Consider the following 27825-nt stretch of genomic DNA (forward strand, 5'->3'; position numbering starts at 1 on the left):
CTATTCGCGTGTGGAACTTCCCGCGCACCCCTCAAATACACGCGCCCAGGCTATTCGCGTGTGGAACTTCCCGCGCACCCCTGGAATACACGTAGCCCGCTCCCCCAGGCCCGATCGCGTGAGGAACTTCACGCGAACCCCTGTAATACACGTAGCCCGCTACCCCAGGCCCGATCGCGTGAGGAACTTCACGCAAACCCCTGTAATACACGTAGCACGCTCCCCCAGGCCCGATCGCGTGAGAAACTTCACGCGAACCCCTGAAATACACGTAGCCCGCTCCCCCAGGCCCGATCGCGTGAATAACTTCACGCGAACCCATGTGATGCACGTACCCTGCTGAAATCGCGTGTGAGACTTCCCGCGCACCCCGGTATACACGCACACGTATTATTTGTCAGCGGGTGTCCGTGTTTGTGGGTACCCCTTTGCACGTCATTTTTCCTGGAGGGCCACAGTCTGGGACATTCATCATGGCAATATATAGGTGCTATTTGTTGGCGCACCTTTTGGCGCACATTTCTTACAGCCGCAGAGACGCTACCGCCTGCTTTCTTGTGGCGGTCGTGTTTGTGCCTGTGCGCTGGTTTGAGCGTGCGCTTTTTTCCCCTATTCTATTCCATGAATACGTGTTGTAGACGAGCGTGTGGGCGTTCCGCGCACTTGTGCCCTGTACTTCCCCCGTGACGCCCACCTTTTGGCAAGTTGTTCCCCATTCCGAGTGTTACGCCCGTGTTCTGCCTACTTTTGTTGCGTGCGCCGCGCTATGTGCGAATTTCGCTGTGGCCTGTGCGATTTTCGCTGTGACCTGGCGCACGCTGTTAGATGGCCTGTGCGCCAACGTGCGCCGCGCACTTTTTTATCGCACATCCGCTGGTTTTCTCGCGCACGGCCTTCCATGAATCGACGTGCGCTGCTTTTCGTGCGATTTTCGCACTTGCACTGCGATTTTCGCTATTCCACTGCGATTCGCACGTTTTTGCCCACTTGCGCCGCGCTAATTATTCCATGAATCGGCCTGTTGGTCTTCTAAGCTGATGACTGACTGTTCGCACCGACTGAATAACAGTCAATATAATATCAAGATCAATCTCAGCTAGAGACTTCTCATTAGAATCAGCTGATGTCAAATAGACTGCAACAGTATTGTCCAGTGTCATTCCCTGCATCCCAAAAAACACATAAACAGCTATTAATAATGCTGTTGATGTATCCCTCTTAAACAATAGAGAGAGTACATATTGGTAATGGCCAAGTTAATATATACGCTTACCTCAGACTATGGTAAATATCAGTCTGGTAAGCCGACAAAGGGAAAATCCTTCACAAAAACGTCCTGCGAAAAAACACATTGCCATAAATAATCCAGTTATCAATCTAAACGTGAATTAATTTTCAATAACATGAGGTATAATTCAGAAACAGTATAGTATTCTCCAGAATTTACTCACACATAGATTCTGGCGACCTGCATCTCTCTAATTGATTAGTAAGTAGGATGTCTCTGGTACATGGTTGTAAGGTCACAGTATATAAGCTGTAATAATAACATGATACCAGTTGGTAACTATTTGGTGTCACAATATGAGTGTCATATAAAGATATATAGATTTCACTTAGTATGAATTACTTATTAATATTGCAAATTCCAGCGGTGCATTCGTAAAGACTTTGTGGTTCAGACTCCAAAGCAGGCTATACTGTAAAAATTCAAAACTCCATCATACCGGAGTCACTTCCTTACATTAATGAATCACTAAGTCAACATGATCACTCACACTGACTTCAAAGTACCCAGGACACATGGCACCTCGCCGCATTTATTACTTTGGTTCCTAATAGTTTATGCATATGTAGTCAATTACCATAAAACTGCTCATATAGTAAATATACTAGCCTAAAGAAGCCTCCTTGGCTTACCTCTCAATGATACCTTCAATGTATTTATCTGCATTTGGCTCAGGATTGCATAGGCAGTAAGATTGTGCATCACATGTAGTTTAAAGAACTCGATGTTCTTTAGTTATACTCCCAGGTCAACACTCTGTGGTTAACCCTATTCACGATGTCTGCCATTTTAGCCAAGTCAACACTCCATTGAGGCCAGTTCATCCAAAATATAAAATGAAGATAGAGCACAATAACCATATTCCATCCAAACTAAGGGAGAGGGGTTGTTACTAATCCAGTAATTTTATCAATTGCTATATATCAATCGAAGTTAATATTTTAATTGCAATATCAACATCTGTTTACTAAACATCAACCTGTTGATATCACTCAATCAACTACTTTAACATTAACAAATTCGTAGTGGTAATTATCTATCTACTACAATTAATATATTAAGTGCCAATCAATAATTTCGTTCATCCTGATCTCATGACTCTTGGTTAGAAAATGTAAGCGGGTCTCCATCTTTGAGAGTGTCTTCTTACTCAGATCTGGATTCACTTTCAGTAGAATGGACCATTTCAGTTTGTCACAATTATGTCCAGCTGATTTAAAATGACCTACCAAAGAGGCTGTTAATATACCATTCCCGATACAACTCTTATGTTCTGTAATTCTAAATTTCACTTTTCATTCTGTTTTACCTATGTAAATCTTATTACACAGGCACCAGATCACATATACCACCCAGCTGGTGTTACAATTTGTGAACTGTAGTTGTTTCCATGGGTTCTTAAAACCTACATGTGTCCTGTAGGTCTGGGCATTCCCCAAGTTTTTGTTAATGTCATTTCAGTTATTGGTTTATGGTAAACCCCATTACGAGTTAGCATTTCTTTTAGGTTATTGCATCTTATAAAAGCACATATTGGTTGTGTTATGGTTTTGTCTTCCTTTGTCAAAATATGTCTATTTATACGACTAATCCTTTGAATCTGGTTAGACAAGACATTATAAGTGCTCCCAAACGTGATGTTATGGTTTGTATTTTGTACTTCTTTATTGTATTATAACATTGCTTCACTATTATTTTTAGCTGCTTGTTTCGAATTCCTTCTCACACTTTTCTTCGGGTACCCTCTTCTTATTAGGTTGTTATTCAACTGCATTGCCTCTTTTTTAAAACGCTCCTTATTGCTACTGTTCCGTTTTAGATGAACACATTGTCCAACCAGTAAGTTCTCTCTAATTTATTTAGGGTGGAAACTGTCAAAAGAGAGAAGAACGTTTTTATCAGTGGTATTGTGGAATGGCTTGTCTTTTAACATACTACTCAAATGATCCACAAAAATAGTCAAGTCCAAAAAGTTAGTATTAATATTACTATGTTATTTAGTGCATTTTAAATATGGATTTTGTTGGTTTAACCATATGAAAAAGGTTTCAAGCTCCGCGGTATCACCTTGCCCAATCGCTAGGACACCATCAGTATACCCTTTCCACAGTCTAATCTGAAGTTTAAATGGGTTTTTATCTGACAATATCAGGTTCCGAGGGTTTTCCGAGACTACTTTTGTTTCGTCTTGTTCATATATGTTCTGTGCAAAATACTGTTTCAATTGGATCTTTCTAAATAGTTGCTATAACTCAGTCCTGGTCTGAAAACTATCATATTTTGCTGTTGGGACAAAAGCAAATCCCTTCTCCAATACAGCTGTTTCCTAAGCAGTAGGACTATACACAAATGTATCAAAAAAGTGTCCGACTCCTGGTCTGGCATGCTTCGTAGATCCACATTGTTTTGTCCCCGTCTAAATAATGTTGTTGATTTGGCCACCTACTCCTCTGTCCATGTTGTTAATAAGGTCTCCTATTGTTAGCCCTTCCACAGCTTCTTTGGGTATAGCCAAACGCGTTTTCGTGCGAGAAATTGGTTAAATTATTTTTAAGATGCCTTATTCTGTCCCTAGTTATAGTCACCTTGAATTCATTCATCTCTAGAATTTTCTCATCTAATCTTTTATTATATATTTCCAAAGGTACCAATTTTTTTATATCTCCTCTTCTATAGCAGTAAGATAAATTTGTCTGCCATTTCTTTAGCTGTATCTATTATTAGGATTATCCAGTCCCTCCCACATTTGTTGGCGATCTAACTCCACTGGAAAATAAACTCCTTATTATTTAAAAACAGGCAGAGTTTATTCCTAACCACCAATACCTGTGGCAAGATTCCATTACGTAAATACTCCATCATAATGGTACCGTGTAACTCTGTTCTAATTATGAATTTTTTGTTGTTGTAACAGTTCGTCCCAATGGGTAATGTTCGATAACGAAGAGTTATCGCCAGCTACTAAAAACTAGAATGTCCTTGCTAGTAATTCGGTCATGTATTGGTCATTGTAACTTTTGGTTTTATCTACTGCCATATTGACTCCGGCACCTCAACCGCGTCAATCTCAGATGGCACCTCAAACGTGTCAATCGCAGATGGATATAATATCACTGAATTATGGCCAGTGTTCGTCGCATAAACTGAAAAATACATATATATATATTTTATCAAAATAGTCCCACGACCAATAGCTGTGCTATAAACTTCAAACAAAAAATGGGGCACGCCAGGAAACAAAGCCACAAGGTCATTCCTGGTACGGTATACACTGCATCAAACAACAACAAACCTTGGGCATGTATGTGCTACGTAAATCCTTTGTGATGTAGAAAGCCACACCCAAATGACTATGGTAAAGAATACAATCGCCCTATTAGTTATATATGTGTGTATTAAAGTATAAGATATCGCCTTAAAACACCTCACTATAAACCAAAAGTCAGCAATTATTATAATACATTCAACTCTATATATAAAGTGACTCGTGCAACTTTAAAATCCAACAAAAATGATTATGTACATATACTGTAACTTAATACAATAAATGACATGTAAAAAAACACATCAGCGCCACCACATTTAGACACGTACACAAAATAGAACAATGTAAGTCACTAAACTCTGTTGGCTTCTTAACTCAAGAACTAGTAATGCAACCCACACAAATACAGGACTCTCAATACCACAGTTTGACACACTACACAGACAATCATACAAAACCCAACATGTTTCATTCCCCCAACATATTTGATTAATTCTTGGGAAATTCTTCAGGGATAAAGATTAAAAAATGTGGTCTTCTACAAAAGATGTCACCTGTTGTGCTTGCTCGGCCCAGTCTGGATCAACAGAAATGCTGCTTGTGAGCAGAAACTCCCCATGCAAACAGAGCCCATAAAGAAAGTAGGCTATGTGAGTTTTTCCGTTGGGTGTGGAGGCTGCGCATCCCATTGGGGAGGAGAAAGAGGGCAAGCAGCTCTTAATGCCTCTTTACTGGATGTCAGTGCTGGGCCGGCACTGAATCAGTAATTCAAATGAAGAAGCCTGACGCCACGGGCCGGTATGTTTACTTCATTCAGCAGCACCGTCCCGACAGTGACACGTGCTGCCTGCTAATGAAATTTAGCAGCAGGGGTCGGCCGGCACCGCAGCAGTGAGAATGTAAATTAACACATATTGCTTAATCTCCTACAGATTATAGCATATGTAGGGAGCGCTGTACATAATAATAGCCCTGGCCACGGAAACGTGTCAAAATTCGATTACTTGGCAATAGGTGCATCAAAGGTGGGTTTGGGGGCAATGCTTTCTCAAGAGTATGATGGAGTCGATCAGCCAGTCTTATATACCAGCAGAAAGCCCTTTTTCCATGTGAACATCCTATGCTACGGTGGAGCTTGAGGCCTTGACCATAAAATGGGCTATCAGGCATTTGTAATATTACTTGGCTGGAAGAAAGTTTATACTGATTATGGACCACTCCCTGATGACCTGGACGAGCTTATGGAAGGACACTAATGCAAGAGTAATGAGGTGGTTTTTGGACATGCAACCTTTCTGTTTTACCGTAGAACATAGAAAGCAAAAAGAACAAGGACATTTTGACGTTCTAAGCCAATTCCCTATCCATCAACATGAGGAAGCCACGAACGTAAGAGGAGGGGTATGTGAAGAATGCAGGGAATTCACCGGCTCTCCCCAAGAAGGAGCCCCCCCATGGAGCTAGTAAGCCCACTCTGCAACACCCTCCCTCAGGGTCGAGTCAAGTGGGACCTCACTGGGAGGAACTGCCCCTTTGGGGACAAGGACTTGCGTTCCTCCGAGGAACTCCCTTAGCCATTCACCTTAATGGGATATGTGGGACTATCAGAAATAAAGAACAGCATTAAACCTAGAAATGTGCCTGAAGACCAAGCCACAATATGTCCTCAAGAGCAAGAAAGAGACTCTTTCTCTTTAATGAGAAACCTCCATTTAATTGAGACGAGTAGACTGGAAAGGGAGGACATAGTGAGGAGAGGCAAAACAGAGAGAAAGAGAGAGCATAGGCAGGGAAAGCCCCCTGATAACATGACAGCTGAGAGAGGTGCAGCCAAGGAGAGTCGCGTAGTCCGCGACTTACAGAAGTGGTCTGAAATCGGGAGTGAAAGGCTGGAGGCCCAACGTTCACACGCACTGGAGAGCTGAGAAGACGGGAAGCCAAGTCCTGGTGGTGGTGTGACCATGACCACTTCGTGGTGTGTTGTGCACCTGTCCAACAATGCCAAAACACCACGCTGAGCGAACAGCAAGGTGGCTGGTTACCCACAGCCATACCGGGTCGCAGAGGAAAAGACCAAGAGCGGCATGCCGGCGGAGTTCAATGGAGAGCAAACCGAAGCTAAAGAGGAGAACACAAGCGAGTGCCAGACCCGAGGACATTTCCCTGCCGACCTAGAGGTAACTGGGAGAACGGGAAAATGGGGAAGATGCTGGGAAATCCTTGTACATCTGGAAAAACCCGTCCCCGTGAAATTGGAATAGAAACGTGATAACCTGGAATTGTAACAATGTGAGAAAGAGAATCACAAACCTATAAACGAAATCAATAAGCATGAAGTGCAAATGCCATTGGAAGAGGGGAACATTTCTCTTAAAGCCTGAAGTGCAGAGTAGGTAATATCAGAAAGAGAATCCTATGAGTGTGAAGTGAAGGCCAGTAGAGCACATAATGGAGAAACGCTAAGTAAGCTACCTCAGGAGAGGGAGAACACTAATCGCCAAGAAACCTATCCCAGCTAAGAAAATATATATCAGAGGGATCCAAAAGGCAGAGCAGCCAGTATCAAAGGATGAGACAGAGGGCAAAAGTGGATCAATTCAACATTGTCCAGAGAGAAGAGAGTGAGCACAAAAACCTACTGGAGAAGTTACAAGATCTGGTACAGAAGAAAAAACAACTTTGGAGTACTAAAAGAAACTGTTTAAGAAGGGTTTTCCTTCTCCTGGTTTCATTTAGTTGGTTAGAATAGTGGTAGGGTCAGGTAGAACTCGTTTTTTGGAAAGCAGACTATATACATAATTGAAAAGTACTGACGACTGACAAGCACCTTAGTTCTTTATTGGTAGCAAATACCCTCATAGTAATAGAGAAAGATGGCCATTATTCTTATAATTAAATAAATAAGCAGTGGAAATATAAACACCAAGTCTTGTGACCAGCCACAGTTGGGTAGCACAGGAGTTTGTAATTTTTCTTGTAAGTGGCTTTTGCTGCTTACAGCAATAATCCATCAGAATATTTTCTCTAAAAAAACTCTGACGTCCCGTCCCCTTTCCTCCATACTGTATGGGCGTCCCTTCCAAGGGACGGGAGATGAAAGCTTTTTCACCAGAAAAAACCCTCTTCCCCTTTAAATTTTGAGGCGCACAGGGGCGTGGCTTAGGGAGCATGCGCTGCCCTGACTCCGCCCTCTGGCGCCACACCTCAGTCCCCTTTTCGGCAAGCCCTTTCGGCCGCCCTCTCCGCAGGCCACCATCACCACAGACTCCTTGCTCGAGTCCTGGGGAGCCACCGTGGACAATCTCTCGGTCCATGGCACCTGGACTCGACAGGAGCAAGAATATCACATCAATTGGTTGGAGCTGAACGCCATATGGCTAGCGCTCAGAGCATTCCTACCACTTCTCAAGGGCAAGGTTGTCCTCATCCAGACAGACAACGCGACCAGCATGTACTATGTCAACAAGCAGGGAGGCACCAGATCCCCTCCTTTGTGCAGACTGGCGATCAACATGTGGAATGGGCCTTGGAAAACGAAATTGACCTCTCGGCAGTCCACCTCCCGGGGGAATCCAACCTGGAGGCAGACAGGCTCAGCAGGATAGGAGCGGACAATTACGAGTGGAAGCTAAACGACCTCATTATTCAGGAGATCTTCAACAAGTGGGGTCACCCCCAAGTGGATCTCTTTGCCACCTGGCACAACAAGTGTTCCCAGTTTGCATCCTAGCAGGGTCAAGGCCCGGCTCTCTGGGCGACGCATTTCACCTCCAGTGGACCGGCATGAAAGCCTACGCCTTTCCGCCTACATCCCCTGATCCACAGGGTAATTTGCAAGATCAAGGAGTCTCACCGACTCCTTATTCTAATAGCTCCATGGTGGCCGGCCAGGCCATGGTTTTCGGAACTACACAGCCTCTCGGAGGTGCCCCCATGCACCTTGCGACGGGCCCAGCACATCTTCTGGCACAGCAGGGGGGCAGAATCATCCACCCTGCTCCAGGGAAACTAGCCCTCACAGCGTGGTACCTGAGCAGGTAACGCTTCAGCACCTTAACCTATCACAGGCCAATCTGGAGATCATACAGGGCGCCAGGAGCAAGGCCACCAGGGCCCAGAACAAAAGCAAATGGACCAGATTCTGACACTAGGCAGACTCCAAGGGAATCAACCCCTTGACCTGCAGTTTGGATCTCCTTTTCGGCGCACCTCGCTCATTCAGGCGTACAGGTGGACACCTGCTGCACATACCTTGCAGCCATTGGGGCTTACAGGAACTCAGAGGAAGGCATCTTTTCCTCCTCCAACCCTATAGTCAAGAAACATCTGACTGGTCTCGCTAGGCTCTACCCGCCCGTCAGGAGACTGCACCCTGTTTGGGACCTTAACATAGTCTTGGGCGCCTTGGCGCACAAACCTTTTGAGCCAATGGTGTCATGGATGTTAGGCTGGTCACCATCAAGACGGCCTTACTAGTTGGTCTTACCTTGGCTCGCAGAGTCAGCGAGATCCAGGCGCTAGTCGCCTCTGAACCATATACCACCTTTCACAAGGACAAGGTAGTCATGCGGATGCCACCGGCATTTCTGCCCAAGGTTCCATCTGCATTTCACTTGAACGAATAAATAGTCCTTCCTACGTTCTTTCCCGATCCCAAGGATGAAGCACAGAGAGTGCTGCACTGCCTGGATGTAAGGCGTGCCCTGAAATTCTACTTGGACAAGGCCAAGGGCTTCTGCAAGTCAGACGCTCTGTTTGTCACTTTCGGTGGCTCGAGGCCAGGCTATCAGGCCTCTAAGGCCTCCATATCCCGCTGGATGGTCTCCGCCATCAAGGAAGCATACGAAGGCCAGCACAAGCCGCTCCTGGCCAACATGCACACCCACGCAGTCAGGGCCAAGGCAACGGCTATCGCATTCCAGTGCCATGTTCCTTGGCAAGTCATAAGCAGGGCGGCCACTTGGGCCTCTCCCTAGGCTTTCTGTAAGCATTACTGTTTGGATGCCAGCTCCAGATCTGATGCAGCATTCAGACAGGCGGTTCTCAGGAACCTATTTGCTTAAGGAGGGTCTCCTCTCCACCCTGGGGCTACAATCAGTTGTAAACGCCCATACAGTATGGAGGAAAGGGGACGCGACGTAAGAGTAATTATAAGTTACACACCGTTGTGACTAACATACTCATATTCCATAGTCCCCTTTCCTCCATACGTTCCACCAGCCTCCCCCCTAATTATACTGGTGTCATTAGGCAATGTTATATCTATTGTCGACGCGTCAATGGGGACTGAGGTGTGGTGCCGGAGGGCGGAGTCAGGGCAGAGTTCTTTCTGGTGAAAAAGGTTCCATCTCCCGTCCCTTGGAAGGGAGATGCCCATACAGTATGGTGGAAAGGGGACTATGGACTAATAGTACGTTAGTCAGTATGGTGAAGTATCATGTGGATGAACTACTTCCACTTTAGCCTCACGGTAGAGAACCTTCACTCATAATAGATTTTGAATCTGCCATTTCATTTTTTTATGTGCATTCCTTTTGAACCCATGTCCTAATGTGTTTTGGAATTCCAAACCTGAAAAGGTTTTCTTCTCGTTTATAACTTCTTGCAGAAGGGTAAGTGAGCTACAAGCACTTATCACCATACAACTTTACTTAAAGATTCATAGAGGTATAAAGTTGTTCCGCACTGTATTTCTTTCCATTATTAGTGTTAATCAGAAAATTACTTTTCCAGTTTTCGACTCTGGCCTGATGCTTACTTGACTTTGGAACCATGGTATAATTTGATGGTTTCACAGGTTTTAGAATATCCTTCAAAAGAACTAAAACTTTCAGATCTACTGATCATCATTTTTTGACATTGGTTGGTCTTAATCCTGCCACAATGGCAGCTAAATGTTACCTGCATTTTTCCTTTCTATCGACTTCTCAAGTAAGTTTGATGTATGTTTCCTTCAATTTTTCTTGTAAATAATAGATTTAAGGTTTTCTGTAATGCAAGGCTTAAAATATTATATAGAACCATGTGCCCTAGCAACCTTTCTTTCTGCATTTGTTTCATCAGACATATTCCTCATACCCGTTTTCATTATTTCATGCAGCAATAAAACCCACATCAGGATGGAGACTCTTAAAATCATGGCTCTTGCCTAGGCCATGCTAGTTCTGTCTGTCCTTCTGACATGTAACAGTATTTGAAGAGATTTCCCCATGTCACTACAGTGGCATGTAGTACTTGTCAAACACATATATGAAATGTAATTGGCATATTCTGTCAGATCAGATACAAAAATTACAGAAGCATGTATATTTTGTATAGATATTGTCAATATGTTTCATGCATAGATCAAATGTTTTAGATGCAACAACTAGTAAATATGATCATGTCATTGCTAACCAGACATCTTTCTTGCAGTATCCCTAATCTGATGGCAAATCAGCAGGGCCCCGTTCTGGCAGTCAAAGGGAAGAGCCTCTTGCCATATTGCCACTTTGAGCTTGAAGACTCTGATTACATCAGTCAAAGCAGACGCAATCCCAATCAGCGAGGACCAGGTGGAGCACCGCCAGGTGCTGCTCTGGACTCTAACACCAGAGTGATTGAATTTTCGACTGTTGGGGTGCACACCAAGAATAGCAGGTGGGCTCTGGAGCAAGTCCAGATGTTTTCTTACTACTTAATATCATAATGGTAATACATTTCAGAGACATGTGTTTGAAAGATGAGCATTACTTGTATTTCATTAATCTAAGAAAACGTTTTCTAATCCTGCTCCAAATGTGTTTTAAATTCTCAGTGAAATCAGCAAACTACTTTAACTCTGTTGAAAAGGAGGAGGCAATGTTTGTTTATAATCAGACCTCTGTTGCAGGTGCTGTGCTACTCCATCTTTTCTTGATCTATTCATACTGTATTGCAAGAGAGAAACATGGCTAGCAAAGAACATTTTGGAATAATTTCAAACAATATCCTTCATTCCCAACTGTGTCTTCTTAAACTGTGCAGAATCAAATCTCGTCTCAATTAAGGAACCAGTCACATTCTTCGGCCTTACTTTGTCTGACAACTATCTAGCCACATCCACATTTATATACAGCTGTAGTCCCCACCTCCCTGATATTGGACACTGCTTCCATAGGGGAGCCCCTTCCCATGAGGCCAGGTAGCTGAGGCCGCTACCCGATGGCCCCCCTCGGGGTGGTACTCAGCAGGAGCATCTCATGGGGAGGAAACCCCTCTTTGGGACCAGTGACGACTGTATCGTGAGAACGCTGTATCCCTGCCAATAACCTGGCCCTAGACCCCCTCCCTACAATTACCCTACCTCTCCTTCACCTCCTCCCTCTCCACCCTTACCCCTGTATACCATGTACATTTGTAGCATAGCAAAAGTAGAGAGTTCTGAGACGTGGAAAATCTCTGGTGAGTTGCAACATCATAACTCACTCCGTACTGAGACGAGGAGGAGGCACGGAGGAGGAAGGGAGTTCCTTCAGATGACAGAAACGCTGAAATTAGCTGTTTGTGATAGGGGATGCTTATTATGCCGGTATGTAGCTTCTGACCAGTGCACCCTCTACAGACAGTCTGTTGTGCAGTTCGTAGCTCACACACCGTTTAGAACACGCTCATCAAAGTAACATGAAAGAGTCTCTGAAAACTCTGCTTTTCAGTGCCAGCATTCAAGTATTTACTACCAAAGCTGAATTACAAGTTCAAATTCTAATAAGATTGTCAAACAAGTAGGACTTAGCTTCCTCCAGTTGCAGAAGCTGCTTTCTTTCCAGTTTCTTCTTTTCCTTCATTCCTCCAGTTCTTCCATTCTTGACCTTTTTTTCCCCTGAATTTACTAAGGGCCATGACTTACTGAAGGGTATTTGGGGCTTAACCTTATGAACTGAAATAAACGTGACCTGTCTCTAAGAATAAGACTAAAGAAAGGCAAGGAGTTCTTTCAACTTTACCCTTTCCCTCTGCTCCATCCTATCAAGATCAGAGTGGCCCCATATTTCAGCGCCATACATAGCGGACGAGTTTGCATAAGTCCTTAGATCCTCCAAGGCTTGAGGCACTGCATTACCCCCTAATAATTAATGAGACCTCACACTGACGCCCATTGCCGTGTATAGTTGAGTAAGTATTTGTTCTATCTGTCTTCCCCAAGATCCTCTTTCATCAAGACAAACTCCCAGATATCCATAAAATGCGACTCTCTTGATCTCAAACGTCCCCATGCGGATTGGGGTGAGGAATTTCCTACATCTTTTTGACCAAAGCATAGCCTCGATTCTGTTCAGATTAATTACAAAACCCAACCTTGCTGACATTAAGGCAAACAAGTATAACGCCTTCCGAATACCTCCTCTTGTTACTAATCAGGACCGTATCATTGGCATTTAACAGGATGCATGTTTTCCTTTCTCCTAACATAGGGGCATCCATTTCACATTGGGACATCTCTTCAGCAATTTGGTTTATATATAAACTGAAGGGCGTGGGGGCGATAACGTCCCCCTGCTTAACGCCCCTAGAGACCGTGAAGGGTTTGGATAGGCCTCGCTCCGCCCGGATACATACACAAGCGCAAGTTCCTACATGAAGGCTACGTATGGCTGCCAGCAGATTAACAGGTGCCCCCATTTGAGACAGGTGCCGCCATAATTTAGTTCTAGGGATTGAGTCAAAGGCTGCACGCAGATCAATAAATAGGAGATTGAGATTTTGGTTCCTAAATCTCACATATATATCCAATGCAAACCTGCCTGCAAATCTGAGAGAACGTTACTTTCGTAGATCCAAGCCTCCAGTTTTCTTAATAAACTTTTCTCATAGATCTTAGAAGCTACATCAATTAAAGATATAGGCCTATAGTTTTGAGGGTCGTCCTTAACCCTTTTTTAGAAACAGGCACTATAGTTGCACCTCGCCAAGACTCAGGTATAAGATGGGGACTTGTGATATTTGAAAACAAATGTTGTAAAACAGGGCCACATAGTCTTACTCCCATACTAAAGAGTTCCCCCAGGATTACGTCTGGTCGGGGCGCTTTCCCACTCTTCTTTGAGCCAATTGCTTCCTCCATTTCCTCTAAGGAGATATCCAATACATAATGTGATAGCAGAGCCTCCAATCCCATTGGTTTAATATTGGTCATAGCAGTAAAACAGGCACATTGCCAAACACAGGTGGTTGAATGTCCTTTCTTCTATACATTGCTGGATGCATCATTTGTTTCTGCCGCCACTGAGGTGGTTTGTTTAGAGTCTTGAGCAATGTCCGTTCAGATATACACCCAGGGTGTTTGCTTGGCAGGGTTCTACCCTTTCGCTTAGGGATTAGTACCTTGTGCACCATCTAAGGGTTGGCGGTTTACGTGCCACCACTGGGAACTGTTCTGCATATTTAAAGAAAGGGGACCAGGTGCTGTGGAATGTACCCATGTTGCCCAGGCGTGTTGCTGTAGTTTTCTCTGCCACTGCTGTGTCCCAGCATTTTGACCACCACACGGTGATCACAGGTTCCTCAGGGCACTTCCAGGGGCGGGCCGTGGTATTCTTTGCTGCCGTGAGAAGGTTAGTGGTTAGCTCGGCCATGTGGCCCGTTAGTGGAAACGCCCCATCATCTGTGTCTCCCAATAACACTATCCCCGGATCCCAAGGAATCGTCAGCCCTGTGATTTGTTTAACCTGAGCTAGAACCTCCTTCCAGAATTGGGCTGATTTTTGGCAGGTGGAAAAGCGTTCCTGTTGTTTTGCATCTCCTCCAGCATTGTGATGACAACACTGGCTTACTCTTATTTAATGTTTCTGGGCTAGCGTACTATCTATAGCACACGTTTTCTAGCCCTTCCTTGTTCATTACAAATTTGGAGTTCTAAATGTGCAGACCCTGATCCGATTCCATTCCTCTGCCCCAAACGCTCTCCCCCAGGTCCCTCTCCCATCTAAACCTGTAGTCCACTTTCCTAGTTTGGTCTGATCTATCGAAGAACTTATAAAAGGTTGAGACCTTTCCCTTGGGTGCTTCTGCCGTTAAGGTGCGTTCTAATACATTGAGCTCCCTTCCGCCCAGCACATTTTTTTTGTATTTTTTGTATTTTTTGTATGCTGTACTGTGACATCCAGTGCCGAAGCTGAGCACATACCTGAACCTTTCTTCTTCTGAAATTTGGAACCTTGCTTTGCATTCCTCAGAGGATAGGGGAGCCCCATTGTTAAAGTCCTTCACCTGTACCAAACCTCCCTCCCCAGCGTGAATTCTGGATTCTCCCAGATGGTAGTGAGAGGGCCCAAGATACTGCTGGCGCCCCACCGGCTAGCCGCTCTTGTCCAACAGTGAACCGTGTTCTTGGTGGAAGTCAGGGGGCCTGACCCCAGAGCATGGCGTATTGGCCCCAGGTGGGGCAGGGCTGAAAGGGGAACTATGCTATATGCCTCCCCTATCTGCTTCAAGTGTGGTGGGTTATTGGTCTTGTGCCATGGAAGGAGAGAAATAGTTGTGCTGCTAAGGTCTGGGACTCCCAAGCCTCTGCTGGAGACACCCCAAAGCATAACCATCTTGGCTACTTGTGGCTTTTTCCTGCCCCATATATATTTCATCAACACCCTTTGTAACTTCCCAAGCTCCCTCTCAGTAATTGCTACAGGCAAAGACAGGCAGTGCTAGAGGAACCATGGGACCAGATTCATCTTGAGAGCAGTAATCTTCCAAAACCATGACACCCCTTACTTCTGCCAACGGTCTAAATCATCCCAAAGGTTACTGAATAGGTGTGGGAAATTGGCCTTTCCCAGGCTTCTTTGTTATCCTCAGTCCTAGATAAGTGATGTGGTCTTTTCATCATGGCATTGGCCCGGTGCTTGCGAGGGTTTCTCTTTGCCTCTCTGGGATATTTTCTCCCATGGCATTAGAGTTCAAGTAATTAATCCTGAAGCCTGACACCTTGCTGAATTCCGTGATCGCACGCCTCTGGGGATGTATCCAGCTGTGTAAGGGAGAGTAGGACGTCATCTGCGTATATGGAGACTTTGTAGCTATGCCCTCCCACCTGCATCCTGTGTATCTGCGGATTGGCACGTATCCTGGTAGCAAATGGCTCCATCGATAATGCAAATATTAGAGGTGATAGGGGGCAGCCCTGACAAGTGCCCCGCAAGATTTTCAAATTCGGGGATCAGACACCATTAATTCTCAGGGACGTGGTGGGTTGCTGATAGTTGGCCAAGACACATTTTGTATTCTTTGGCCCGAACCCCTAATGAGCCAGCATCTTGCTTATATACCCCCAATCGAGTAGGTCAAACACTTTGTGAGCGTCCAGCGAGACCTCCATCCGTGCCACCCGCTCTATTTGAAACACTTGTGTATAGGCGTGTTACAAATGCCATATCATATCATATCATATCATATATCATATCATATCACTCAACTAAATTGAGGATATGTCTTATATTATCTTGTGTGGTATGGCCTGGGATAAACCCTGTTTCAGGGTGCACCAAATGGGGAAGGACCCCAGCAAGCCTGAATGTCAATATCTTGGAGAAAATCTTTGCGTCATTGTTCATTAGCGTTATGCGCCTGTACGAACTGCAGTCCTCCAGGTCCTTCTCGGGTTTCGGTATGAGCGCGGTTACGGATTCCTCCATAGATCCTGTGATACGCCCGGTGGTTAGAAAGGAGTTGAAGAGGTGTGTGTCTTAGGCGGGGGGCCAAGGCATGTGCATAAACTTTGTAAAATCGAGCCGTAAATCTGTCTGGGCCCAGAGCTGTGTTTTTAGTGCCTTGATTGCCTCTGCAACCTCTTCAAGGGTGATGGGCACTTGAGGGTGTCAGACCGATGCGGTGAGACCCCTGCGGGGGGATAGTTTCTAAATGCCCCGATTGCAGTGTACTCTCCATTGGGGCCCCAGTCATTACGCCACTAATGTGGTCCATCATCGCATTCCGTTTGTTCCCCTCCGAGACCAATAGGGAGCCATCCGGGCCTCTTAATGTTCGGATATTATTGCAAACATTTATCTTCAATTTATATACCAGCAACTGATTTGCGTTGTTGCTGTTTACACAGTAGACTTTTTTCGTGTATGCTAGGGCACAAGCAGATTTGTCGGCCAGGTGCATTTCCAGCATGGACTTTGCCTTTTTAAGGTCCCTCCACACTTTGGTGGACTGATTGAATGTATGCATCTTTACTAGCTCCTCCACCGTCTCTTCTAACTGAGCTTGCTGTATCGCCCAGTTCTCCTGAGTGCCGCTGCGCATGTTATCAGTTTCCCTCTTATTACTGCCTTTATGGCATCCCAATCCGTTGACAGCGAACAGCCCACTGAGGAAATGTCCCTGAAGTAGTCGGTTACGGCATTGTATATCTCCCCACAAATTGCTGCCTCTTGTAATAGGGAGTCCTGCGGCTTCCAAGTCCTCTGAAGCCAATTTAGAAAGCCGATTTCCCGAATGCGAGCCAACACCGGGGCATGGTCCCGTATTACCCTTGACACAATGCTAACCCCCTCCAGACAAGGAGAAATGTCAGTGGACATGAGGAATAGGTCTATTCGTGACAGACCTTTGTGGACATGCAAGTAGAATGTGTAATCGTGTGAACCTGCATTGAATAGCCGTCAAACATCCACTCTCTAAGGAATTTGGCAAACCCTATGGCTCTTGTGTAATCGTTCTTAGTGGGCGGTAGGATTTTATCATTCCCCAGGTCGGGGACCAAGTTGAAATCTCCCCCCATTATGATCCAGCCCTCTGCAAATGAAATAATGTCTGGGGCAATTGTGCCTAGAAAACTGTCTTGTGCACTATTCGGGCAGTAGATTGATGCAAATGTAAGGGTTTGCTCGTGTAAGTGCTCTTTAACTAGAATGTACCTTCCCATTGGGTCCCGCTTCACTGAAGAGCAGCGCAACCCCCTTTTTCTCCCCCCCCCCGAGGTGGCAAAGTAACTCCTAGAGAATCGCCTAAATTGTATATGTCTCTCATTAATGGCTAGGAGATGCGTCTCCTGTAGGCAGACTATGTCCGCTGAATGCTCTGCCAGTTTGAGAGCCACTGACTTTCGCTTCCCTGGGAAGTTAAGCCCCTGCACATTCCATGTTAGCATACAAAGTTCTCCATTGTGGGTTTCCATCAGTATTATATGTCCCACCTCTGATGCACCCTGTGCACTCGTGAGCGATTAAACCTTTCTCTGTGTAGTCAGATAGTGTTTTGTAGATGGCCATGTGATGCCTCGCACCACCCAAAACATTTTCCCATACAATTTACCCCCCCGTTGCCGAACCTCCCACCCCCCCTTTGCCTCCATCCCACCCCCTAATCACATGCAACTAGGAAGAACAAAATACATGAGTTTAACCCACGTACCCTGGGGCAACCAGCCCAGTCTCCAATAACCAAACACTCACCCCAAAAAACAGAACTAATGTGTGACTGCAGCAGTTGCACCGAAACCCCCACCCCTCTCACCAACCATTGGTTCCAGGAGCCCTCCTGATCTGAGGGACTGCTAGCTTGTGTCCTAAACTCAGATGCTCAACAGTCCTTCCGCAGACGGAGTACTGCTCTAGGCCCTGCAGTCATGGTTCAAGGAGACCTTCCAGTTTTCTTCTCATGGGCCTCTTCGACTGAACATGCGCTTCCTAATCTCCAGTAGTCTTCCTTGCCTCAATCCTTTATCCCTTTCCTATTCTTGTGGGTCAGGCCTTTTGGTCTCTGCCTCCTGCTCTCCCAGTACTCAGATTCTGCGGTAGCCCTCCAGGGGGCCACAGTTGGCGTAGGGCTGCTATCTCCCGCTTTATCTGGGCAGGATGGGTGGAGGAGCTTTTCCACTTCCTTCATAGTGCGATTCTTCCATTGCTTGCCCTCAGATGTGAACAGCAATGTTGTGGGCAACCCCCAGTGGTATGCAATCTTTCTCTCCCATAACCATTCTGCCAGTGGTGTTAGGTTATTTCTTTTCGATAGCGTTGTCACTACCAGATCTTGATGCATCGCAACTAAGACATCCCTGAATTGGATCTGAAGCGAGCCTCTGGCCTCTTTCATTATCTCTTCCTTGACCTTGTAAAAATGTACCCTCACCAGAACGTCCAAGGGTAAGGTCTGTGGTTGCCTCGGCTGAGTGCGGTGCACTCTGTCTAATTCCACTGAGGCAGGGAGGGCTAGTGCAAAGTGAAAGAGGTCGCAGACAAGTGAACAAGGTCACAGACAAATTCTTCTAGTTCAGCATCACTGACTGTAGACGGGATGCCTCCCAGACAGATAGTATTGTGACGAGAGCGATTTTCTGTATCCTCCTTCATTTCTAGGGCTTGACATCTGGCCTCTAGTGCGGCAATCCTGTCCGCCCCCTCGCCTATTTCATGGCTATGCTCGCATAGAGCAGTCTCCACTTCTGCTGTCCTGCTCTCGACCTCCTCAACGCGCTTGTCCAGGCTGGTAATTTTCTTCATGAGCTCCTCAGTGCCCTTTTGATATTCCCTTGTCAATGCAGCTAGGAGTTCTTGCAAGTCAGTCTTGGCGACTGTTTGCGCGGCTGTGGTGGAGTCAGGCCAGGGTCCTACGCGTGAATCATTGCCTCAGTAAACTCTCCCTCTCCCTCTTTTTCTTTTTCTGTGGTGCTTGCCGTTAGCAAGGTGGAAATGTCTGCCTGTTATGATGCTTTGGGGGTTTACGGCATCTTGGTTGGGGGGGGGAGGTTGTTGTACCCCCCTCCGCCGGGCCGCTATTAAATGCGCTGTGGCCATTATTTAAGAACCCGTTTGACGTCCGTCGCTGCTGTTCTGGTGATTGAGGCTGACTCTCAGGGGGTTTCATTCTCTTCATCCCTCCGGGTCCCTATTGTGACTGCAGGTGGATCCACTTAAGCATATCAAAAACAGTTCCCTGGGGAGAGGCTGCACTGGGTATTTTCGTGGGAGCACTCCCCCACCCCGAACCCACCTGCAGTCTGCCCCACTTCTCCCCCCGCAGTGAGGAGCAGAGATCTTTAGATTGCTTTTCCTGCTGGTTTTCCACTCCTGCTCCCAGTTACCTCTCCTTTATTCTGTGGCTTCCTCCACTAACTCACTGCAAGGAAGCATTGCTGTCCTTGGGTTCTAGCCTGCTGTATTAGTTGTTCAAGTGCTGCTTATTTCAGGACAAGGTCTTTGCTACAGTTGCCCACCTCCAGGAGCCTGCATGATTACTTATCCCAGGGGGCTGACAGTCAGATGTATTTAGTGCCCCACTGATCACGGCGATCCACCTTCCAGCTACTTCAGCGGTCTTGTGATTAAGGCCTCCTCCATTCCGCGAGCAGCTCACTCCAGTCCACTGCAGCTCTCTGCTGTCAGCACCTCTCCGCGAGCTTCTCTGGGCTAGGTATCACAGCCTAAAGGGAGCCCGCTCCTGGAGGGTGCCGGGAAGGGTGGCGGGTGGGGGAAATGCCCACAAAACCGTCGCTGTGCCGACTCATTCTCGAACAACCGACTCCCCGCTGCCAGCTCTGACCCGCACCCCTGATCTTCTGGGCTAAATTCACCATCTTGGTTTGGAAGGCGGAGCAGCGGGTGCCAAACTCAGGAGCGGGCAGGGCTAAGCAGTTCCCCTTGTTATCCTCTGTCCGCCCTGTAACCTGCTTCTTCAGTGAGGGTTTCCAGCTCAAGACATGGGCTCATGCTGCAGCTATATACCTGGTTGTTGGGCTGGGGCCGGGAGCACTCATGGAGCCATGCTTTGCGCTCCGGCTCTGGCCATGCTCCCCTTTCTCTTGCTTTTATATTGAATCAGTCTTTAGCCGCAAACATGCCACCTTTGCATCAGAATCTTTCTTCTGCACCCTTTCACGTACATCAAATTGATGTTTTATGTGCCTGAACTTCTCTCGGATTGCCTTTGCTACTCCGACATGCCTTGCAGTGGCTATCAGTTCTATTTGCGTTCTGCTTGATCGCAGCAGTTCAATGGATTTAATGAAGCCATATTTCTCCATTGGAACAGAAGATGAACATTCAGACACTTGCACCACAACAGAACTCACTATTGTTTGGGTGTCCATGTCCTGGAAGTGGTAAGTGCAGTATTTGTCAGAAAATCAAAGACTGTCGCACTGTCCATCACCAGCAAGCCTGACCCTTTTGCCTGGTGGAGCATTGTCTATGGAGGGGGTGCAATCGTTACACGAGCAAAGGGGTGTCCTCTTTTTTTAGGGGCTTGTTGGGAGAGGACTTAGTAACATATCAAGCAACCAGGGTCCACAACAATCTACCTACTAATGTCGTATTTGGCTGAAGGATTGACATAGCACCTAAGGTTAGAATGGTCAGAAAACGTCTTTCAGAGCATATGTAAAGACGATAAGGTTGGGGTTTACAAAAATATAGATCCAAATGAATTTTTTAACACATAGTAAAAATGGACACAAGAAGTGATGCCCATACACATAAAAACAAATCAATTAGCATCACAATCACAAAAAACATTTCTTTACACAAAACAAAGGTCCCCATTAAAGATGTGACATCTTTAATGGGGACCTTTGTTTTGTGTAAAGAAATGTGCAATAAGTCACCCATTAAATACTAACACCACTTTGTGTGTTTAGGACAAGCATTTTGGATGGTAAAAAATACCAGTTTATATGTTTTTTTGTGATTGTGATGCTACTTGATGAGGCAATTCACCAATGAGGATAAGAATTTGCGTGATGATGATATCCGTAATAGACCGCAGATATGTTTTCTTGCTAAGTTTGAAGGCGTTTATAAACGCTTAGAAAAGTCGATGGGTATGTGAATATGTTGTGTAAACGGAATGCACCTAAATTTGTTTTGTTTTTGGGACATTATGTGCTATTGTTACATAGCCAAATTTGGGGTATGTTTAAAGATTGATGACGGTGAGGGTTTGATGACAACAAATTGCAAAAAACAATGTGGGCATTCACAACCAATTATTGCGAGTGCATGCTCTCATGTGATCAGTGCCTTTTGATAAGGGTGTGGCTGTATAAGGATGAAGCGAGTGGAAGAGCACAGGGTCTCGTGAATAGTTGCATACATAGGTTGATTGCAGGGATGGGGTCTTCAAAGGTGAGTCTGTATACACCAGGTCTGGGGTGGCCATGTGGGCAATGGCCCCTAGAGGCAAGGCCCCTTTTAGGTGTACATGGTATTTGGCACCTTGTACCCTTCTATCCACCCAGCCCCCTTGCGAGTGCACAGTCACAGGTGGCATCTGCCATTGATATTGGAGGGGGATGGATGGGGATTAGGCAAGTGCAATAGGCCCGGAACCTTGTCAACGTACTGTGACGAATCAGTAATGATTCTCCAGAAAACCTTGCCTGGAACACATCTCATGTGGCCAGGGAAAGGCAGACGCTTTCTGATCCCAACCCGGGGGCTGGTGTTCTGCGGGAAGATCACATGAGGGGAGCAGGTCAAGGAAACCCCCTTTTTCAACTTCCCCGAGACACCAACCTTCTGATGGCTTATTGTAAAATAGAAGAAGAAAAACTAACTTTACTGGGAAGAAGAAGAGAACTAAAAATGTACAGTGCTGCAGGAGTGATCAGATTGTTAATATATGACCAACACCTGAGGGAGACTGAGAAACTTAAAAGGCCCCCTTGGTGCTGGCCATTAGAAAGAAGCAGAAGCGGAGTGACTAGGAAGCTGTTGATTTGTGCAGGTAGCAGACGCAGAAGATGCAACTGCCGTTCCTGAGAGAGTCTGTGCCTCCAGAAGCCTCATGTGCAGAGGCCGCGCAGCGGGAAGCGTGCCAGAGGGGGAAGCCTGCCCTCTGAGGACCTGTTCTGCAGATGCTGCGCCGCGGGAAGCAAAAGCAAGGGAAGCACTCCTTCCCAGACTGCGGTCTCTGGTGGCTGGCATGCACCAGAGAGCCTCGGGAGCAGAAGGAGCTCCGGTTGTAGGTGACAGGGGCGACGGTACACTAGGAGAAGCAGTTTGCTGGGTTGTGAGAAGCCACAGAAGCAGAAGTCCTGTGAGCAGTGAGGGGACCGGACGTGCACGTTTTGCCCAGTGAGTTCACAGACTGGTAGTGACACCGCAGCGCTCTATACTCACTCGTGTGTTCAAGGCAGGCATTCATCAAGTAATCAGCACTTGAGTATGAGTGAAAGTAGTTATGAAAGTGATTTTAGACACCATACTACTAAAAAGCAGTGAAAGCCGTATTTGTCAAAACCAAGAGACTGTAACTTTAAGCGTGTGAGTTTGTGGAATATGCAGCAACCAGATGGAGTGATATCCTACCCATTCCAGTATTTGGTTACTTGTGTAGTGGGGAAACAAGAGTGGCAAACAGGCTGCCCTTCTGGAAAAGGTTATTCAGAAGAAGAGGAACATTATTTGGGTAGAAGTATTCAAAAGCTCCAATGTGAATCTTGTTTTCACTGAAGAGTGTTAAGGGTTTACTCACTTAACTGTACTCTAAGAAATCATTTTCTGGTTCTGTTATTTCATGGTTCCAATGATAACTTTCCCAATGGACCTTCTCAGTGTCCTTTGCTGGTAAAACATCTGACATCTTCCCACTTGACCATGGTCTTCCCACCAAGGGTCTGTTCTTGTCCATTTCTATTCTCCCTTTATACTCCCCACCCCCCCCCCCTTGCTGCAATTATCTCTTCTTTCGGTCTATCACATCACTTCTATGCAGACGAGACTCAGCTTTTCTTGTCCTTTTAGTAATTTTCCTCTGACGTCGACCTCCGTCTCTCAGCCTGTTTGCTAGCTATAACGCGTGGATGTCGTCCCACTATCTTACTCTTAATGCTTTTGAAACAGGTTCTGTTGTTTTCAGCTAATACTCTCCCCCCACCCCCCATTGTTCCTTCTTTTGTCTCTTTCCCTCCCATCTCAGCTTGCTATTTCTGACACTGCTCGTAATCTGGGCCTCTACCTTATCCTTTGCTCATCATATCTCTCTGTCCTCGCGTGCCTGTCATTTCCACCTCTACAACATTCATAAAGTTTGTCCCTTTCTTACTTTTCCTGACACAAAACTGTTGATATCATCTCTGATTTTCTCCAGACTCTTTTACTGTTCTACTGTTCTCTTTGGTCTTCCGCTCTCTCGCTTTGCTCCTCTGAAATCTGTTTTCAGTACCTTTATTTGTATTCTGTGTCTTCCGTCCTTTCGCAACTCTATTTCCTCTTTCCTTCCTACTGTTGGCTATTTAACTTTTCATTGTCATCTCAAATTTAATTTCTTATGTCTTGTTTTCAAGTCCCTCTACAGTCTTGAACCTGGTTACTTTTCCTCTCTGGTGTCATTCAACAATTCTTCTAGATCTCTTCGTTCTTCCTCTCAATTTCTTCTTATTGTTTTAGGCCCTCCTTGTGCATAGTCTCATTTTCGATCTTTCTCTCTTCTAGTTCCTCTACACTGGAATGCTCTTCCTTGCTCTCTTGGCTCTATGTCTGCCTATTCTGTTTTCTGTAAGTCCTTGAAGTCCCACTTGTTCTCTTCTGGCTAATATGACGGACTGTGTTATCACTACTATTGTTATTCATTTTATTGTACTGCTTCTCCTATCCGCAGAGGAGTATACCCGGTTGGCAGTCCTTTGGAGGAGTAGGCCTGTCATGGAAGTAAACCAGGTAGAAGTTGACTAAGTGCTGTAAAGTGATCCTGACAAAGACAATTTATGTTGCTTGTGGGGCTGAAGAAATAACTTTGTAAAGCTCCTGTAAAGGAGTTCTATTTCTTTAAAAGTGTTCAGTTGTGGCAAATTATCATGACCAAGACAATTATTACCTTCTGTTTCCATGGTTGAATCAATGGAGAATTGGAACTTTCTGTTGACAAGTTAAAGTTGCAAAGAACTGTGTTGGCACTTTGTTGCAAATTAGTATTTTGTTATTCCTTTTCTGGAACTGTGGAGAAAGTCCTGCTGAAATTAGGGGAAGGGGTGTTCACTGAGGTTATAAAGAGAGACTGTTGTTGCATTACGAATTCAATTGTTATACTAATTTTGATGCCTTTGGACTACCATGCATTACCTCATTTATTTATTGTATGTATAAGTGTGATGGACAGAAATCCTTTGTTAGAGTCTTTCCTTTAGTTTATTTTAGGCAGGGAAATCCTTGTCAGGGCAGGGATAGTGAAGCATTTATCAAACTTTCTAATTTAATAAAGAGGCCTCAGTTGAAAAACCTTCACAAAATTGTCCACCTAGCATTTCTAACCCCTTATAGGACACTGAGATATGTTGATTGCAAGGTCAGGGTCTTCAAAGGGGGCGGGGGGCGTATGGATACACCGGTTCTGCTGTGCCATGTGGAAAATGGTCCCTAGAAGCAGGACCACTGGCTGTATTGGGCAGGAGTGGTTGGGAGCGTTGCTCCTGTACTTTTTTCTAATTACATTTTACTGTTTCCATACTTTTATTTTCAAAAGAAACTGTTACAGAATGGTTTATTTTTAAAATAAATGTGTAGGAAGAAGTTGAAACTTGCACTGCACTGAACATTCCCCTAAACAGCCAGTGCATTTGTTTGGGGTTTTGGATTGTGCGTGGGAAAGGGTGTGCTGATGGGGTTTGTTGGGAGCGCAGGCATGCCAGCAGGGAACATAGTTCCACTACATATTTGTGTACACTTCAATCACTGGGCAAGACTCCTTTGACTTGTACATGGTATTTGGCACCTTGTGCCTTCCCATCCACCCAGACCCCTTGTGAGCGCAGTCACGGGGGACTTCTGCCGTTGATATTGGAGGGGGGATGAATGTGGGTGAGGTGAGTGCATTAGGCCAGGAACCTAGTCAAAGAACACAAAGATGTGTTCAAAACAGAGACCTGGATTTTAAGGGGAGTATGGAGACAACAGGTCCTAGGTGGACAATTGTCAATAGACGCTACAACATGTTGAGTTGTACATTCACGTACTGTGTTGGACTTGCTGGCCCAAAAATAAAAACCTTAAAGGCTTTGAATAAATAAGTTAATTGATTAAGGATAACTCTTTAGTTATATTATGATATAGTATGGATGATATTGAAAAACTATTGATTTCAGTAAAAGTAAAGTTTCTTGATTAAAGATCTTATGAGATACATTTTTGAAAATAATACTTGGGAGGCGCTGGTGACTTAGAAATTGCTTTCATTCAGTGGTCATATTACCACATTGATTAGATTTACTATAACAGTAAAAGTGTTAATTTTGTTAACTTATATTGAAAGAGTTGTTTATTCAGAAATAGAATGTATTCTAATATGGAATACATGAAGGCAAAAAGTAACATGTAAATAGATGAAAAGAATATGGTTTTCATTCGCCCTTTTAATGCAAGTATAGATAACTTTAGTTTTAACCCAGTGTATTTGCATTGATTAATGTTGTTGATGAAAACTTGAGATTTGAAAGGAAAACTGAAAACTCTAATTGAAACACATAGTAAATTGAAATAATTAGAAATAATCGAATGCAAAATTATTTTGTACATATATATTTTATTGAAAGTTAATTTTCCATTACCATGATACAAAGACAACCGAATCAATATATAAAACAGGGTTTTTTATTAAAGAAAATGTCAGGATGGAGTAAGGCCTAACTACAGTGGGATTTCACTGCCTAAACAAACTAAGGGAAGTCTGTGTGAGTAAGTTCAACTGAAAAGTGTCTGTGTCCAAAATCTATGCTTGCCCTCACAACTAAGACAAAATAATGTGTAGGGATGCCAACCATAAACTAAACAGTGTTCCAAAAGTAAAGTTCAGAGCTATTTCTGGCTCGGGACTATTCTTCATCCTCTTTTCCCCAAATGTCAACCAGTTTAGCACAATGTTCAATTTACCTTCTTCTGGACCTAAATTAACAAAGTTTCACACCTTTGTAAGTATCAGGATGCCCTTCCTCAAGTTCAATATAGTTCCAGGGCAGCACGTCCCGGGGTTCCCTTCCCCAAGTTCAATGTCAAAAAGATGTCACCAAAAAGAAGTATCTTGACGCTTTGTTCTTTAAACTGAGTTTCAACAATTCTTTACAGCGCAGGGTTCACCAATGGTAGTGTTCCTTTCAACACAGTAGCACGTTCCCTTGCTGGCATGTAGGGGTTCTCTGGTCTTGGCACAGTTGTTAAACCAAACAGTCCACCCATTAAAGGTCACACAACCAGGAGCCTTACTTTAGCTTTCAGCAATTCATTATTTAACATTTAGGAGTTCTCTGGTCTAGACACAGTTGCTAGATCGCACTATCCACCCATTGCAGGTCACGCAACCAGGAACCTCAAACTCTCTTTGAGTAGCTCAATATCCAGCTAAACCAATGGTTTCTTAAATGCACCTCCACAACAAGCACTTGCTCAGTCCTGACATCAAGAGTCCTTCATTCAACTTAGTTTCCTATTTGCTTTGAGTTCATAGTACAATCTTAGCAGGTTTATTTTTTGCATTCAATGTAATGTTCCCTGTTAGCAGGTGTGCTGTTTCATGCAACTCAATATTCAAAATGAATATTCTTTGCCTTTCCTTTCTCTTAGGTATTCAATAGGTGCATGTTTTGCTTATTTCATTCAGTTTGGTATTCAATAAATGTAGCTTTGCCTGTTTCATTCAATTCGGTATTCAATAAATGTAACTTTGCTTAATTTCGCAGATTGCTACTATATTCACGGTCCCTTAGAGCGCCTTGGTGGTTCAGTGTCCCCGACACTTACCAGGACCCGGCAACTCCTCTTGGCGGCTTCTTCCTAAGCGGGAAAGCCTTTCACCGGGTGCTTTTTTCAGCACATGCTGGCTCTGGTGCGCAGCTCCGCCTACGCTCCACGGCAGCGCCTGCTGCCCGCCTTCCCTTCCGAGGATTCTCTGTCCTGCATGGTCCCAACAGCTGGACTCCCAGGATCTTGGTCGTCGTGTATCGGGGGTCGCCTCATAGCACGCACCAAAGAATTACAAATATAGTCAAAAAGCAGTGTATGCCAGTGCAAGAATGAACACAATTTTATTCAGGGCCCCAAACGCAGCTGTGACAGTAAATTCAAACAGAACGCGGAACAGAACTGCATGAAAAGGTGCTGTCAAAGAAACGGCCTTGAAGTTAAACCTTTTATAGACAGAAAAAGAATTAGCATTTGAGATTGTGCGAAATAGAAAAGATCTCACCACACAGAAATAATTGGTTCTTGCACTTTGGACTCATATAGAACCATATACCTTATGTCAGACCATTGGGTCCATGGACCTTCCCACTGCACCCTCAATTACAATAATGTGACATCACAATCCACCCCCAATTCCCACAACA

General features: G+C 44.9%; 1 protein-coding gene across 1 annotated transcript in view; it reads left to right on the top strand.

Annotated features, from left to right (window-relative positions):
* HYDIN (HYDIN axonemal central pair apparatus protein) overlaps positions 1-27825 on the top strand; it is a 3273799-nt gene that overhangs the window by 2835568 nt on the left and 410406 nt on the right. The window contains exon 70 of the mRNA XM_069654775.1: positions 10968-11192. Coding sequence (XP_069510876.1) covers positions 10968-11192 — 225 coding nt within the window. The remainder of the gene's footprint in view (positions 1-10967; positions 11193-27825) is intronic.

The sequence above is a fragment of the Ambystoma mexicanum genome, chromosome 1p (genome assembly GCF_040938575.1).
Source record: "Ambystoma mexicanum isolate Mex_15411 chromosome 1p, UKY_AmexF1_1, whole genome shotgun sequence".
In the NCBI taxonomy this organism is placed as follows: Eukaryota; Metazoa; Chordata; class Amphibia; order Caudata; family Ambystomatidae; genus Ambystoma; species Ambystoma mexicanum.